Source organism: Cebus imitator, unplaced genomic scaffold (genome assembly GCF_001604975.1).
Source record: "Cebus imitator isolate Cc_AM_T3 unplaced genomic scaffold, Cebus_imitator-1.0 Scaffold208, whole genome shotgun sequence".
NCBI lineage: Eukaryota > Metazoa > Chordata > Mammalia > Primates > Cebidae > Cebus > Cebus imitator.
The window spans coordinates 2,458,052-2,473,375 of record NW_016107523.1 but is presented as its reverse complement, the minus strand read 5'-3'; the positions used below and the strand labels follow the sequence as shown (position 1 = coordinate 2,473,375).

Below are 15,324 nucleotides of genomic sequence, written 5' to 3'. Positions count from 1 at the left end.
CCTGCCTCAGCCTCCCAAAGTGCTGAGATTACAGGCATGAGCTATTGCGCCCGACCTACTATTATTATTTTTGCATGTACAATAATAACAGTTAAAAGCAGATCTACTCTCTTAGCAATGTTTTAGATATATAATATTGTTAACTATAAGCCCTATGCTGTACAGTAGATCTGTAGGACTTATTCATCTTGTATGACTAAAACTTAGCTGGTATCTTATTACTCATTATTTTCCATTTTTATGGCACAAAATAGACAGCTGAGATTATGAGAGACAAGAGTGGTTATTCTTACTGGAAGAAGTGTAGAAGGAGGAGGGAAACATCTGCAAGTTTGGGCCATGGGGTAGTGCTGTTATGAATAGACCATGAACATCCAAGTAAATACTGGGGTTTGTGATGAAAGATAGGGAAGCCTACCTCAAGAGGAAAAACAAAAGTGTTAACAAGAAAGGCAACATTGGCAAGGCAGAAAAACTTGATTTTTAAAACATGTTATTCCAAATGAACTATATTACTTGTTTTCTTGTTTGATTGTCATTGCTAGAACTGGTCATCTTTTTATTACGCAGTCTGCACTTTCTCTTGAACTCAGTGGATGTGATTGGGTCTTACTAATTCAGAATATCGAAACTGATGACCTAATACCATATATATTGATGCTAATGGACATCTTTAGACTTTGTCAGACTAAGCTATTGTGAAAGTGACTGCTTTCTCTTTCTCCAACATAAAAATATTCAGAGGCAGAAAGACATGAATAATAGAGTGTTTTATCCATTTTATTTCCTTGATATCTGAAATGAATTTAAACAGAGCTAAGAAGACAGGAATACAATCACATCGTATTTAGCTAAGTTAAAACTAAGTATGTCCAAAGGAGAAAATATGCATTATTATGAGTATCTTGGCTGGCATAGCCAGCTGTCTATCCAATATCCTTTCTTTTCTTCTTAGCTAAAAAAAATCCAAATTTTGTTCAGACTATCAAGGTTTTATGAATAGGTCACCAGTTTTCACATTTTGAATTATGAAGCAAGAAACAAACCTAATCTGTTAAAACACTCAATCCTCCCAAGATTTTAGAAATTATGAATGGTCATGTGACACATTTCTGGTTAACGCAGTATCAAATAGAACTCCTCAGTGTGGCGCTGCCAGAAAAGCATTTGTTTTCCTTACAAACAGGAGCTGACACAGCTGGAATATGCATTTACTTTCCCCAGTTTCCTTTCTTCCATTTGGAAGCACATACATAGTGCCTGGAGGCAGAGTAGCCATGTTGAGACCATAGGGGAAGAAAGTCTCATGTTGGAGATGACTGGAAATGCAGCAAAGAGTGGGACATATGGTTTTGTGGCTGCTTCACCAACCCTGGAATACATCATTCTGGAACTCTTGCTCTATGAGAAAAAGAAACTATCTGGATAAGCCACTGTGGTGAGAATGTTGTCACATGTAGCTAAACACAATCTTAACAGAGTAAACTGGAAAAAATCTTTAATTTCTAAAATTCTTAGAGTGTCTAAAATGATGACTGTTTTTGCTCAATGCGGTAAATTTAATTCTCAGGAGACTTTCATTCATCACTGACCAAAACTAGACATGAATCATGCTGTATTTAACAGTTAAGATAAACATACATATGAATATAGCTCTATAAACGATTGTTATATTGCAAATATTAAGTAAAACTAGTAATCTGTGAAGATAAAATATATCAACACCATTTATAAAGCACCTAGTATATCCTTAGCTGCTATGTCCAATAGAATATTACACCTTCCTTTAAAAGAAATTTACATTAATTTCGAGGGCTAGAACATAACAATTTAAAAAGTCAAATGACAACATACAATTTAAAAGAAAAGTTCAAGACAACAGAAGCAGCTTTACAAGAAAACATATAGTTAAAGAACAAAATGATTCTGCACTGAATCATTGATTAAAAAGACCAATACATATGGGCAGCTGGGCGCAATGACTTATGCCTGTAATCCCAGCACTTTGGGAGGCCAAGGCAGGTGGATCATAAGGTCATACATTCGAGACCAGCCTGGCCAACATAGTGAAACCCCGTCTCTACTAAAAATACAAAATATTAGCCTGGCATGCTGGCGGATGCCTGTAATACCAGCTACTTGGGAGGCTGAGGCAAGAGAATCACTTAAACCAGGGAGGTGGAGGTTGCAGTGAGCTGAGATCTCTCCACTGCACTACAGCCCGGGTAGCGGTGTGAGACTCAAAAGAAAAAAAAGACCAATACATAGTGGAATTACCAAAGCAAACTTTACAAAAAAGGCAAGGGTAAATCTCAAAGGCTTCAAGCTGTGACACACAAGTCCCCAATATAATCATTATATTAATCAACTTTAAGGAGTGTGAAGGAACCATAAGTCATTAGTATAGTTAATAATTGGATTTGGTCATAACTCACACATTTGCATGGTTTTTCCAACTAAAAAGTTTCCTAATGTTAAAATAAAATACATCCTCATTTTTATTTATTTATTTTATATATTGTTTTAGTTTTATATTTTATTCTTTTTTAGAGATGGAGTTTGGCTCCTTTGCCCAGGTTGGAGTCCAGTGGTTCTATCATAGCTCACTGCAGCCTCGAGCTCCTGGGCCCAAGAGATCATGTCACCTCAGCCTCCTGAGTAGCTAAAGCTACAGGCCCACGCAATCACAGCCAGCTACTTCTTTATTTCATTTTTTGTAGAGATGAATTCTCACTATGTTGCCCAAGCTGGTCTTGAACTCCTGACCTCAAGGAATCCTCTATACTTGTGCTGATATTACAAGTATGAGCTGTTGTGTGTGAACCCATCCTCATTTTAATTTAGAAAATAATTCTACTGTAAAATCTCATTATATAGCTTCCTGCCTGCTTGCATTGTTTCCAACTAGTGATCTTTGCCCCCAATAAATCTCCTCTTCTAGTGCCTAACACCTATTCTATAACTTAAAACAAATCAAACTTGAGTAAGTGGTAAAGTGGCAGGCTAATTTTTATGCAGAATTTTTCAAAGGGGACTTTTGATTCTATCTGTGAAAACATTTCATTACTTTCATATAATATAACATGACAGGAGGCATAGCCTCAATGAAGTTGCTACAGATTATTTTCCCTCTCACTACAATCTACTTCTTTCACATTTAGGGAAAAAAAGATGGACTTAAGAGTAAATTATTCTCTTCTCTCCACTTGAAGTATAGAATCAACTCAATTTATCTATCTATATGCTTTTGGCAAAAATCTTCTTCATGCACTTAATCCTTTTTTATTTCTAGTTTGAGGGTTTAAAGATAATCCTAGAGTTGAACATAGATGAACTTGATGTGCAGGAGGGGTTACGTTGGTCATTACAGTTTATTTTGCTTCTTTAATTGAAGAGAGAATATGACAGTTAAATCAAGGCATTTCTGTTCTTGGGATAAATAATACAGTATATATTCTTTCCTTAAATAAATCATAGGAGATATAGAATTCTTAAGTATGATGCTACTTTGTTCTCACTCATAAGTGGGTGTTGAACAATGAGAACACATGGACACAGGGAGGAGAACATCACACACTGGGGTCTGTCTGGGGATGGGTGGATAGGGGAGGGATAGAGAAGGGATAGCATTAGGAGAAATACCTAATGTAGATGACGGGGTGATAAATGCAGCAAACCACCATGGCACGTGTATACCTATGTAACAAACCTGCACCTTCTGCACATGTACCCCAGAATATAAAGTATAATAATAAAAATATGATGCTACTTGTTTACACAGAATATAAAATATAAAGGTAAGGGAAATGAAAGCATTTGTGAATTACTAAAACTATATTTAAAGTTGCTTTTAGAAATCCAATAAGAAATTGACTCAAATCATTTTAGAAACCGTGGCATTATTTTTAACTAATTCTTTAAAAATCACAACAGCATCACACACTGCAGTCTGTTGGTGGAGGCAAGGGAGGGACAGTAGGGTGGGGGGTTGGGGAGGTTGAGGAGGGATAACATGGGGAGAAATGCCAGATGTAGGTGATGGGGGGATGGAGGCAGCAAACGACACTGCCATGTGTGTGCCTATGCAACAATCCTGCATGATCTGCACATATACCCTAGAACCTAAAGTACAATTAAAAAATCACAACAGCACAGTCAAATCCTGTTGCTTGTTTTCCAAAAATACTGCAGCCATTACTACCTTGGAAATTACTGATCAATTAATTTATAAAATTTAAAAACACTAACATATGTAAAAATCAATTTTCACTCCCAAGTTATTGAATAAAAATCAACAAGATCCCTGGAAAGATAAATATAGCTTAATTTTCATCTATATGAGAAAGGCAGGCACATATTTAGAGTAAGACAATAAATCACAATTTATCAACTGATTCATTCATCCTAATACATATATGATTAAAACCACCATAACACTTTATTCTTTTGTGGCAATAACTGTTCTGCCTTTTATGTTTTCCTTATAGAGGAGACACTCTAATATTAGAGCATATCCCTTTTTTATTTTTATTTCCTAAGAGCAGATAACACTGATGTCTTTAACCACCAAGTGTTCAATAAATAACAGATGAATGAAAACTCAGTCTTATATCAAAATCCCTTAAAATACAGTCAATATATTTCTAAAGAATCTTTAAGACACTGTAACTCGTGGTATCCAAAGTAGGCATTTGAAGGAGGAAAGCAAATATTAGTAGTATTTATTTTAATTACAGAATATTAAAATATCTACTTAATGCATATGTTAATTTTATGTAACATGTATCACTTTAACATAAGTAATCATATACATAAAAGTGTGGATACATGTAAACAACACTTTTACTAATAGTGATGTGTGATCACTGTCTCATCTTATTCACACTTTTTCACTATCATACACAGGGAAATTAAATTTAAATCCAAATTGTTACTCCACTGTTTCTTTCCACTCTCCTTTCTCAATAGTCTTCGACTTGACTCTAGAGTGCTTTATAACATGGGTTTCAAAGACAATTTGTTGAATGTAGGAATGAAAAAAACAACCATATACCTAATATTAACATTACCCTAGCATTAAATGTAATAATAAGAAAAACTTACATTGTCACACACTGTGAGTTCAATTATAGACTTTAAGGACCAAAAGTTATGGTGAAATGGAAAACCTAAAAGGCAGGTACTAAACTTTAGGGAACAATAACCTAATATAACTTTCAGAAAATTAAAAAAACAACAACAACAACAACAACAAAAAAAAAAACAAAAAAAACAACCTTATTTACTTCCATTCCTTTCCTATAGGAGAGTTAGAGAAGACCCAGATTCTACATATTTTTATGAAAATAATAAAAGTCACTTCATATAAAGGAACCCTAAATAGATCCAGGAAAGGAAACTTGTAAATAGAATTCTCTATTTAAATACAATGACAAGCATAAACTTCCTTATTAGAATCCCACTGGTATTACATGAAAAACACAGTATACTGACTTTCATCAGAATTCATGTAAATATCCTGGATCAATTTTGCTTGATAAGATTTTGACAGAAAATTTTACAGTGAATTGAATTGAAATATAGTAAGATATACATTTCTATTCATAGACTTTGGAATATGTAGTTTACTATAGTTTATACATTTATATAGTTTTTTTCAGAAAAAAGCATATGGTATCATTTTCCATAACAAGGTTATTAGGAGACTTAGAAATATGATTGTGTGTGTGTGTATATGTCTTTGCAACTCTATAACCTTCTTGTTTAAAGGGGGAGTTTATTTTTGTTATAACCAGAGAATATAAAATAAGTCATATTACTGACATTGACATATCTTTATATCTTTCAGTGAAGATAACAGTAGATTTGGTCTCGTTAGGTAAAAAAAGAAAATTACATAAATATGGATCAGTAATCCACATGGTTACAAATCAGAGACATGTACATTTGTTGGAAGATAATTAAAGCACAAAATTTGTAAATATCTTCAGTCAAACAGATTACAACATTATTATTTACACAACAATGTACAAATAATTATTTGTAGAGCAACTTCTATATATAGAAGCACACTCTGGTATGGTGTTTCTTAAATGAGTTTGTGGAGAAATGAACTGATGAGATGAGAAGGGCTGGATTGTTGTTCAATGAAAGAGAAAAACAGACTAATCAATATCCTCACCCTAAGATGACTGTCATCCAACTTATGAAATCAATTGGATACCCATGGCAATAAACCATGTTTACTTTGTTTTGTTATAATTTGGATGAAGAAATGAGATGTGTAAGAAGTTGACAGGGGTGGCTGAGAAAACAGAGAAGATGTGAGAAACATTATCTATTCCCAAGAGGTCTGAATTATTTACTAAGTGACCTTAGATCAATTAACTAAATTTTCTATAATTTCTCTCATTTGTTGAATAAGAAAAACTTTGTAATATCCACTTTCTGCTGGGTTTGTGACAAGAGAATTAAACCAAGGAACATTCTATTTTGTATTGGTTTTAGTTTAAATAGCCAATGCCACTTTACCCACACATTGTTCCATCAATTCTTCCAGGGCTATACCACACAAGTTGTTTAGTAGTCAGATTGTGACTGAATTTATTGAACAAAGGTTATAATCAGAATAATTCTGTAGCTATTCAAGTGCTTTTTGTGTAGATATAGACAGAGTTTTAAAAAATCATAATTTTAATTAAGTACTTTGACCTTAACAACAAAAATTAAACACATTCACATAATTATGTCCCATTTAAATATACACTATATCCACTAAAAGTGCTCATTCAATTTTTAGATAATGAAATCTCCCAGGTAACAGCGTAATGTGTAGTTAAAAATGAATCTTAACGCTATTATCATCTTGTCCAGATTGGCCAATTTGTCTCAACCTCAATGTGGGGAGGTCTTATTAGAGAATAAAATGCCTTTGCCAATTCAATTATTTATTCAATACAAGTGCAGTGGTTGAGATTTTGTGGTGAATTACCCTGAACACCTGGCCAAATGGAACTGAAAAAAGACTACAATTAACTCAGCACAGGCAATCAGACACCAGTATTATGGAAAATAATATCATGTTGCCAACTAAATTATGTTTGTTGGTAACAACACTAGTCTCCACTGCCACAAACCTCTCTTCATATTCACCCTCCACCTCTCTCCCTTCTGTCTCCCTGCACCCTCTTTCATTTCCTCCTTTTCTTACTCTTCTTTTTTCTTCTTTAATATTCCTTTCTTGGTTTTTTCTTTCTTTTCTACCTTTTTCTTTTCTCCCTCCTTCCCCTTTTTCCTGCTTTCCTTCTGCTTTTCCTTCCTTTTTTCCCTTTCCTTCTCCTTCTCCTTCCTCTCCTGCCTTCTTCATTCTCTCCTTCCCTTCTTTGAGGGTCAGATTTAATAATCACTCTCAGAGCAAAAGCCAGGACATATTTTTCCCTTCACTTGATATATTATGTCAAAAAAGAAAACAACTAATTATTGTCAAACGTTGTTTGAGAGCAATTTTACTTAAACATGAGATGAAATAGCAAAAGCATTTTTTAATCAGGGTTCTCTGACAATAAGCTATAAAATATAAATCATCCACTGCTATTGATTCACAATTCTAGAAATTAAACTTTGAACTTCATGTCTGTTTTACTTCTAAAGGCTTAATTGGCATATTTCACATTTCGATTTTTCTAAAAGATAATGGCGTATTTTCTACTGTCTAAAATGAAGCAGATTTGCTTAATTTTTTTAAATGGCTACACTTTTAAAACTTAAAAAAAATTAAAAAATGTTGTAATTTTAGCTTCCATTATTTTGCTGAATATAATCCACTTAGTAAAAATTACATTTATTTCAAAATGGGAGAAGCTCCCCATTTTCTAAAATGATACTTTAATCAAGCAATACATACTAAAGGAGAACATAAGGTTTTCACCAAATACATGTTTTGTGAGTTCAAAGTCTACAGCTAGTAAAAGGTTAGCTTAGTTGAATTACTACGTGTCTAAGGTTTGGTCTGCATCTCATAACTAACTTTGCCTTGACTCATAAAATGTCTTATTGCATTATCTTATCTAACTTCTGATGCTTTAGAATTATAATTATAATCCTCACATTCCAATCTTTGTTGAATATGAAGCTTCTTTATCACATTGCATTCACATATATCACATTATCAAGCTATCTACATTTACTGAGAACCGATTATTGTATGTGTCATGGTCAAACAAATTTGTATTTAGGGTACTGGCATATAAATGGTTTTTATTCCAAGTCTACATGCTGCAAAGTTGAGTAGATGAACCTGTTGCTTTAGGTCAGCTGTATCCAAACTTTTGGCTTTCCTGGGCCACATTGGAAGAAGAATTGTCTTGTGCCACACATAAAATACACTAACACTGATGATAGTTGATGAGTGAAAAAAAAAATCACACACAAAAGATCTAATAATGTTTTAAGAAAGTTTACAAATTTGTGTTGGGCCACATTCAGAGCCATCCTGGGCCACATGTGGCTCATGGGCCATGGGTTGGACAAGCTTGCTTTAGACCATAACAATTACCTCCTACGAATCACCTTTATTTGCTCTATTCTCCAACTTATTCTACATGTTATTGACTGAGTTCAGTGGACAATTATCATTTAGTGGTTGGTCAGAATCATTTCCTTCTTCTATTGCCAATAGACCGCAGTTTCTATTCGGGAGAATTGCCTTTCCTTAATTTTGAGACTTTGGGAGAAGAGGGATTTAAACAAGAGTTTTCTGCTCTTCTAGCTCATGCATTAACATGTGACACAAGCAAGGTGAACTGGGCTGTCTTTTAAGACTTTAAAATTTGAACAGAATTACACAGAATAGAGAAAAGAGAGTATCACAAAGAGCCTGGAATAGTTCTTGTTAGCCACATGCCCAGGAAGGCATGCTCAGATCTTTTTCCTTTTGTAAGCTTCATTCCACTGCCTTTGTGCTGATCACAGTACATTTACTTTCTGATTGATTTAATCAGAGACTGATCTCTGTTGCTTGCACCCAGAGAGCCATACTTGATAGTTAATTAAACTATATTTGATGATTTTATTTTATTGTTTACAATCCTTTTAGGGTTGTCTCTGCCTGTAGGCCATCATCAGAATTTTTCAGTCTGGCAACAAAGGATTGCCATTATTTAGCCCCAGTTCTTTCTATTCAACCTCATCAATTTCTTCCTCATAGTATGCCCTTAACTTCAGCCATATGGAATCACGATTCCTATGACATACTCTGGTTTTCCATCTCATTGAAAAGCACAGTCTGTTCCCTCTGCCTGAGTTGCCCTTCTCATTTTATCTAGCTGTGTAATTCAAACTCATTATTTAATGCTTGGCTTAAGTTTTATCTACTTCAGGAACATCTCACTAGCATCTGTTCTCTCTCCTGTCTTAGTTTTCCCTGAAGAAAGTCCCATCAGCATCAGTCACACAGTATCAGGGAAGTTGAAAACTATGAGGTTTAAGTGAGAAGACTCTGGAACCAGACTGCTTGAGTTCAAATCTCATCACTGTCTCTTTCCTCCTAGATCTTGGGCAGGTTATTATATTTAGTGTGCCACTGTATCTACCTCACAGCGATGTTGTAAGCATTAAATAATTCACATGAAGTACTTAGATCAATAACTGGCATATCATTAGTGCTAAACATGTGTTAGCTATTCTCCTAGAATTTATCTCTATCATACTGTTATTACTGCTTTTCTTCCTTTAACCTCTTTTACCTGCATATTTTATCGTGTGCAACTTCATATTTCTCAGGTACTTAGTGGTAACTCAGTAAAAGTTGGTTAAAATAATAAAAATGAATAGGTGATAGTAAAGTTTTTTTAGTTTATAAATCCCTTTTGGAATTTTGCCTAATTTTTCACACATAAAACGTTAAAGTTGGGATTGCTTTATTTAAAACTTTACATAAAATCAATATTTATTTCCTGAAATTATAATAAAATCCTCCCCTCCTTATATCCTCTCCCATGCACATTTATTTAATGATTATTTAGGACCATTTTAGTCACAATTTGGTGATTGAGGGTATAAAAGCCAGTAACCGACAATGTCTTTATGACTTATTTTTTAATATAAGAGGAAGAGGCAGGCAAAGCATCCCCCTATTCAGCAAGCAAGAGAAGGGACATTAGATTTTTAAATAAAATATATATGTACATTATATATCATTATAAATAATATTCTCTATATATTTTTATAATACTTATTTATATATATATTATATATAATTTATAAATCCTGTATTTTTGTGTCTCAGAAATGGCTTTTGATTTGATTTTTTTCCTCTATATTAATTTTTTTTTTTTTTTTAGAGTCTTACTCTGTCACTCAGGCTGGAGTGCAATGGCACAATCTCAGTTCAATGTAGCCTCCACTCCAGTATTCAAGTGATTCTCCTGCCTCAGCCTCCCCAGTAGCTGGGATTATAGGCATGTGCCACCACACCGGCTAATATTTGTATTTTTAGTAGAGATGGGTTTTCACCATGTTGGTCAGGCTGGTCTCAAACTCCTGACCTCCAGTGATTCACCCACCACAGCCTCCCTAACTGCTGAGACTGCAGGTGTGAACCAACGCATCTAGCCCTCTATGTTAATTTGTGACCTACATTTAAAGACGATCTTTGTGAGGGGGCATCAAATTAGCAGTCCTTTCTGAAAACAAAACAAAACAAAACAAATTCATTGGAGAACTCTGTAGACTACTGAGCACATCAGTGGCTTCCCTAAATGCTGGACTGACAAACCTGTCACAAGGAAGTGTGGAGTTTCTCTCCCAATCTGTTATCAGGTAACTTGTACAGGAAGCTATAATGTCAATGGTAGAATAGGGTACAGAAATAGAAACAAGCTCTCATTTTCATATAATATTATAATGTGAAATACAGTTTGCATGATACAAATGTCATCATTGGTTAGATTTCTAGAGTTCGTGGTAGAACCAAATATAATTACTAACATTTGCTCAATACTAGCAGTAAGCAGTAACTAAGGTAAAGTAGGAAGTGTTTTCATGTACTAACCAACTTAATCCTCATAACAAACTGCAAGGCAGGTAGTACAACTATCTACATTTTACAGATAGATAAACTTGGGCTTAGGGAGGCTGAATAACTTACCCAAGTCACACAGCTTGGGAGCCAAGCTTTGAACCTAGACAATCTAACTTCAAAATCTATGATTTAAACATTATAAGATATTGCTTCCTTTGGTAACTACAAGTCCTGGGAATGCTGTATAACCTAATATGGTATTGTGAAAGAATATACCTCTTGTTTCTGTATTCGTCAGTACATAGCAACTATAAAATGTTTAGCATAGTGTCTAAAATAGACTACATGTACATATACATACAAATCACTAAATAGTAATTACAGTTACAGTTATTACTTATAGGCAGTTTATGTAAAGTAATAACATGCTTAGGAATCAAACAGACTTGGATTTGAATCCTTGTTCTGCTACTTACTGGGATTTTGACATTTATGAGCCTCAGCTACTTTTTCTGAAAAATGTGGCTATAATTACTTTTTATAAAGCGGAAGTAAAGCAAATTTTATGTACATATATGTGATATTTACATATATTTATTTACATCTATATCCATAAGTATATGGTGAATGTGAATGTGTACTCTGTGTTCTCTGTATTCGGAATATGAAACCAAGATCCAGAGATGGCTTGGCCGCAATTGTCATTTGCAAATGGCACTGAATTCAGGTCTTCTGTGTTCAAGCACAAGGCCTTTAAATGTAGGTTTTTTACTATCAAATTACTTTTATTCCTACTGAATTGCTGAAATTTATTTTACAAAGAAATATCCCTTACTCTGTCTGCCTCACTTCTAGTTTTTTCAAAAGGTAGTACTTTAACACTGAAATACCTTCAGCACAACTTTCTATTTCTCTAAAAAGGCTTGAAAGCTGTTGTAAGTGAAAAAACTTCAATGTAAAACAATTCCATAATTATTTTTCTTAACTGTTAACAAATATAAAAGATGTATAGTATATTTGATCTAGCTAGGTAAACAATATTTACATCAATGTATTCTAATGTTCCTAGTTGATGTCATAAATTGATTACACTGAGGCTGGAAAATACACTATTTATATTAAAAACTATTAATTTGAACATGGCTTTGTGTAAATGCCAACATTAAGATCTAAGGTATTTTTAAATATCTTATATTTTGTTACTTTTCTCATTTTAATTTATGGCTATCTTTCAATTATCCTTATCACTGGAGGAGGAAAATTGGCACAGACAACTTAGAAGAGAGGATAGTAATCAATTCCCAGACTTTTACATTTGATTCTGCAATATGTTGTGGCTGCATAGTGCCAAAACAACCAGCTTAAATGTAAATAGCTCAGTTCAGTGACTTATTTGGTATAAAATATATTTTTAAAATACCAGGTTGTTTAGTAAATTTAACTCAGCCAACTATTCTTGTAACGTTTCTGTTTTTTTGTTTTGTTTTGTATATATTCTTTTTAATGTATGGCCACTTTAGTTAAATTGCATTAATTTATATCTTTGATTATACTTAGGCTGAATAGAGAGAGTAATGTGTTTTCTGATAAAGAAACAGTTGCCTAAGAACTGGTGGGAAATATTCTAGGAGAGTAAAGTGATTAGTGGGAAATCTTCATTTTAAAGGAAAACTTCTGCCAAATTTTATCTTTTTTTCTCATACCTTCTGCTTGATGATCATCTCGTTGATATCTTCAAGGTCACCCACCATCACCCTCTGTGATTTTATAACTCGATCAAGCAGAGAAAGCCATTCGGTAAGTTCTGTCCAAGCCCGGTTGAAATCTGCCAGAGCAGGTACCTCCAACATCAAGGAAGATGGCATTTCTAGTTTGGAGATGGTGGTTTCCTTAGTAACCACAGGTTGTGTCACCAGAGTAACAGTCTGACTAGAAGCTAAAATATTTTGGGTTGTTTGCAAAAAGGAAAAAAGAAGAAAAAGAAAAATTAGAAACACAAGCGAAAGAGTCAATTTCAATAACAGTAAGTCAAATTTAATTGAAGAGCAACAATTTGAGCCAAATTCTTATTCATGACATTATGTATCTTTTTCTAGCAATGTGGATACTTTGTTTAGCAATACATGGTAGAAAATTTAAAGATTCAACCTTTTCATTAATATACACTTAGCAATTTTTAAAAAATGATTTTGTTCATTCTCATGCCTGGACAAGTAATTTAATTTAAATAAGCCTTCTCAATAATAATAATATACATTGTGGAAGTGGTAAAGAAAACAAAAGTTTTCAATCCTTGCCAGGGCAATATATTTTACTTGTGTTATTATTATTATTATTCAAGAAATAAAAGGCAAAACAGGATTGGATAAGATCTTCTTTCTGACTTATGATTTCCTTGAATAGGAAGTAAATTACTTTGGAGCTGGACCCTAGGGAAATCAAAGTTAATAAAATGTTCTTGTCTTAGCTCTGTATTTTATACTGGGAGCAGTTTATCATTTTTTTGTAAATTTCAGATTGTTAGTATAGTGACTAGCAGTGAAAAAAAATCCAAGGTACAACATTTTTTAAAAAATGAGAGCTAGTAGTTTTACTATTTAGACATGAAACATTGTTTCAAAGTCCTTAAATAAATCTTAAATTAATACTAACAGTATTAGACACTGTAGAGTAAGTCAGCCTATGATAATGGTTAAGATGTATAGTCCTAGAATTCAAATGCCTGGGAGACAATCCTGTGTCTGCCTTAGGAACTCTAGGACCTTGGTTAAGTCACATGACTTCTCCAAGTTTCAGTTCTTCTCAGTAAAAGAGGAATAATAATAGGGTAAATGCCAAAAGGGTAGTGTAGATTCAATGAGTAGTACAAGCAATGCATGTATGACAATGCCAGAAATAGCAACATACTCATCAAACAACATTATTACAGCGCCTGACACTAGTAAGTAATTAATAATGTTATTAGATATTACTGTTTTTATAAACACTTGGCTAATAAGAAACACAGTGATGAACAACTGTGGTGAGAAGCTGGAGATAAAGCCCCAAAATGTGAGATATTTGGGGAATGGTGAGTCAAAGGTGTATGTGTGGCCTTATATTGATTGAAGAGGGCTGAACTTCCTGGTGTAGATTGATGCTAAATATCAACACACAGCTGGGTTATCAGAGGTGAGTGATGAGGGGAAGGAATGCTTAATCAAGTTCATAGACAATGGTCTCAGGAGCATAATATAACCAGGAGACTGGTGGCAAAATTATTGGACTATGTAGTTTGGAATAAAAAGTTTCAAGGAAAGCTGCAAAAGACATCTCAATGGGAGACTCAGAGGCATGGACAACCAGGGAACTATTCTAAGAACATAAAAGAAAAATGAGATGTTGAATTTTTGTTCTGAGGTAGCCATTCATTAATTTTCATGGCTATGTAACTGTGCTTTTAAGTTTGTCTCCTCATTAGAGAAGAAGATGAGTAGAATGGAAGAATATTTCTTACCTCTCAAGCTTCTCAGGGACACCAACAATTTTCTATGAATGAAGGAACTAATCTTGATCAATGCAGACAGAAAAAGATAGTGTTGTAAGTGTCAGAGAGAATTAAAAAATTTATGTAAAGAAATACTGATTGAAAGGAGTAACACTGAGGCAATAAAGAACATTTCAAAGCTATCTGACAACTCTGAGGCTCTTTCTAGAAAGAATTAAACATAATGTAAAGAAGGAATAGCATTTTGTGTCACAGTACAGGAGAAAAAATCATGGAAGCAAACAAGATCTAGAAATCTTAAATGGGATTCCAGGAAAGGCGCTAAATCTCCAGAGAGAATGCATGCGTGAGGATGAAAAGAGAGCTAAATTAAAATATCACTGTAGGAGCTAACTGCAGAACACCAGGATGACTGGCAAATGTAGACGGAGTGTTTCTGAAATAGATACACAATGTATACTGAGGCAATATACAGCAGTTTAGAAGGATTTCAAGCTTATGGGAAGTTTCAGAAAATGCTTTTTAAAAAAGTGACTTATTGAAAATTTGACCGTCAAATGAGAGCAGAAACAAGAGATTTTTTTTTTTCTCCAGACTCGCTTCTGACCATGAAAGAAGTACCTAATGAAGTGGAAATGATCACGTCATATTAAATTTCAACAGAGTGAAGGATGAGAAACTAGAAAATTATCAGACTTCAAGAAGCAGACTACTATTTCCTGAAAAGTATGTTTGAGGAAGGAAGGAAGGAAGGTAGGAAGGAAGGAAGGAAGGAAGGAAGGAAGGAAGGAAGGAAGGAGGGGGGGAGGGGGGGAGG

The 15,324-nt window shown here is 34.0% G+C and overlaps 1 protein-coding gene across 9 annotated transcripts in view; it reads right to left on the bottom strand.

The window, feature by feature from the left end:
* Nucleotides 1-15,324, bottom strand: part of DMD (dystrophin) — a 2,133,401-nt gene that overhangs the window by 659,215 nt on the left and 1,458,862 nt on the right. For all 9 annotated transcript variants that reach the window (XM_017548497.2, XM_037745683.1, XM_037745686.1 and 6 more), the window contains one exon: nucleotides 12,724-12,956. In XM_017548497.2, coding sequence (XP_017403986.1) covers nucleotides 12,724-12,956 — 233 coding nt within the window. The remainder of the gene's footprint in view (nucleotides 1-12,723; nucleotides 12,957-15,324) is intronic.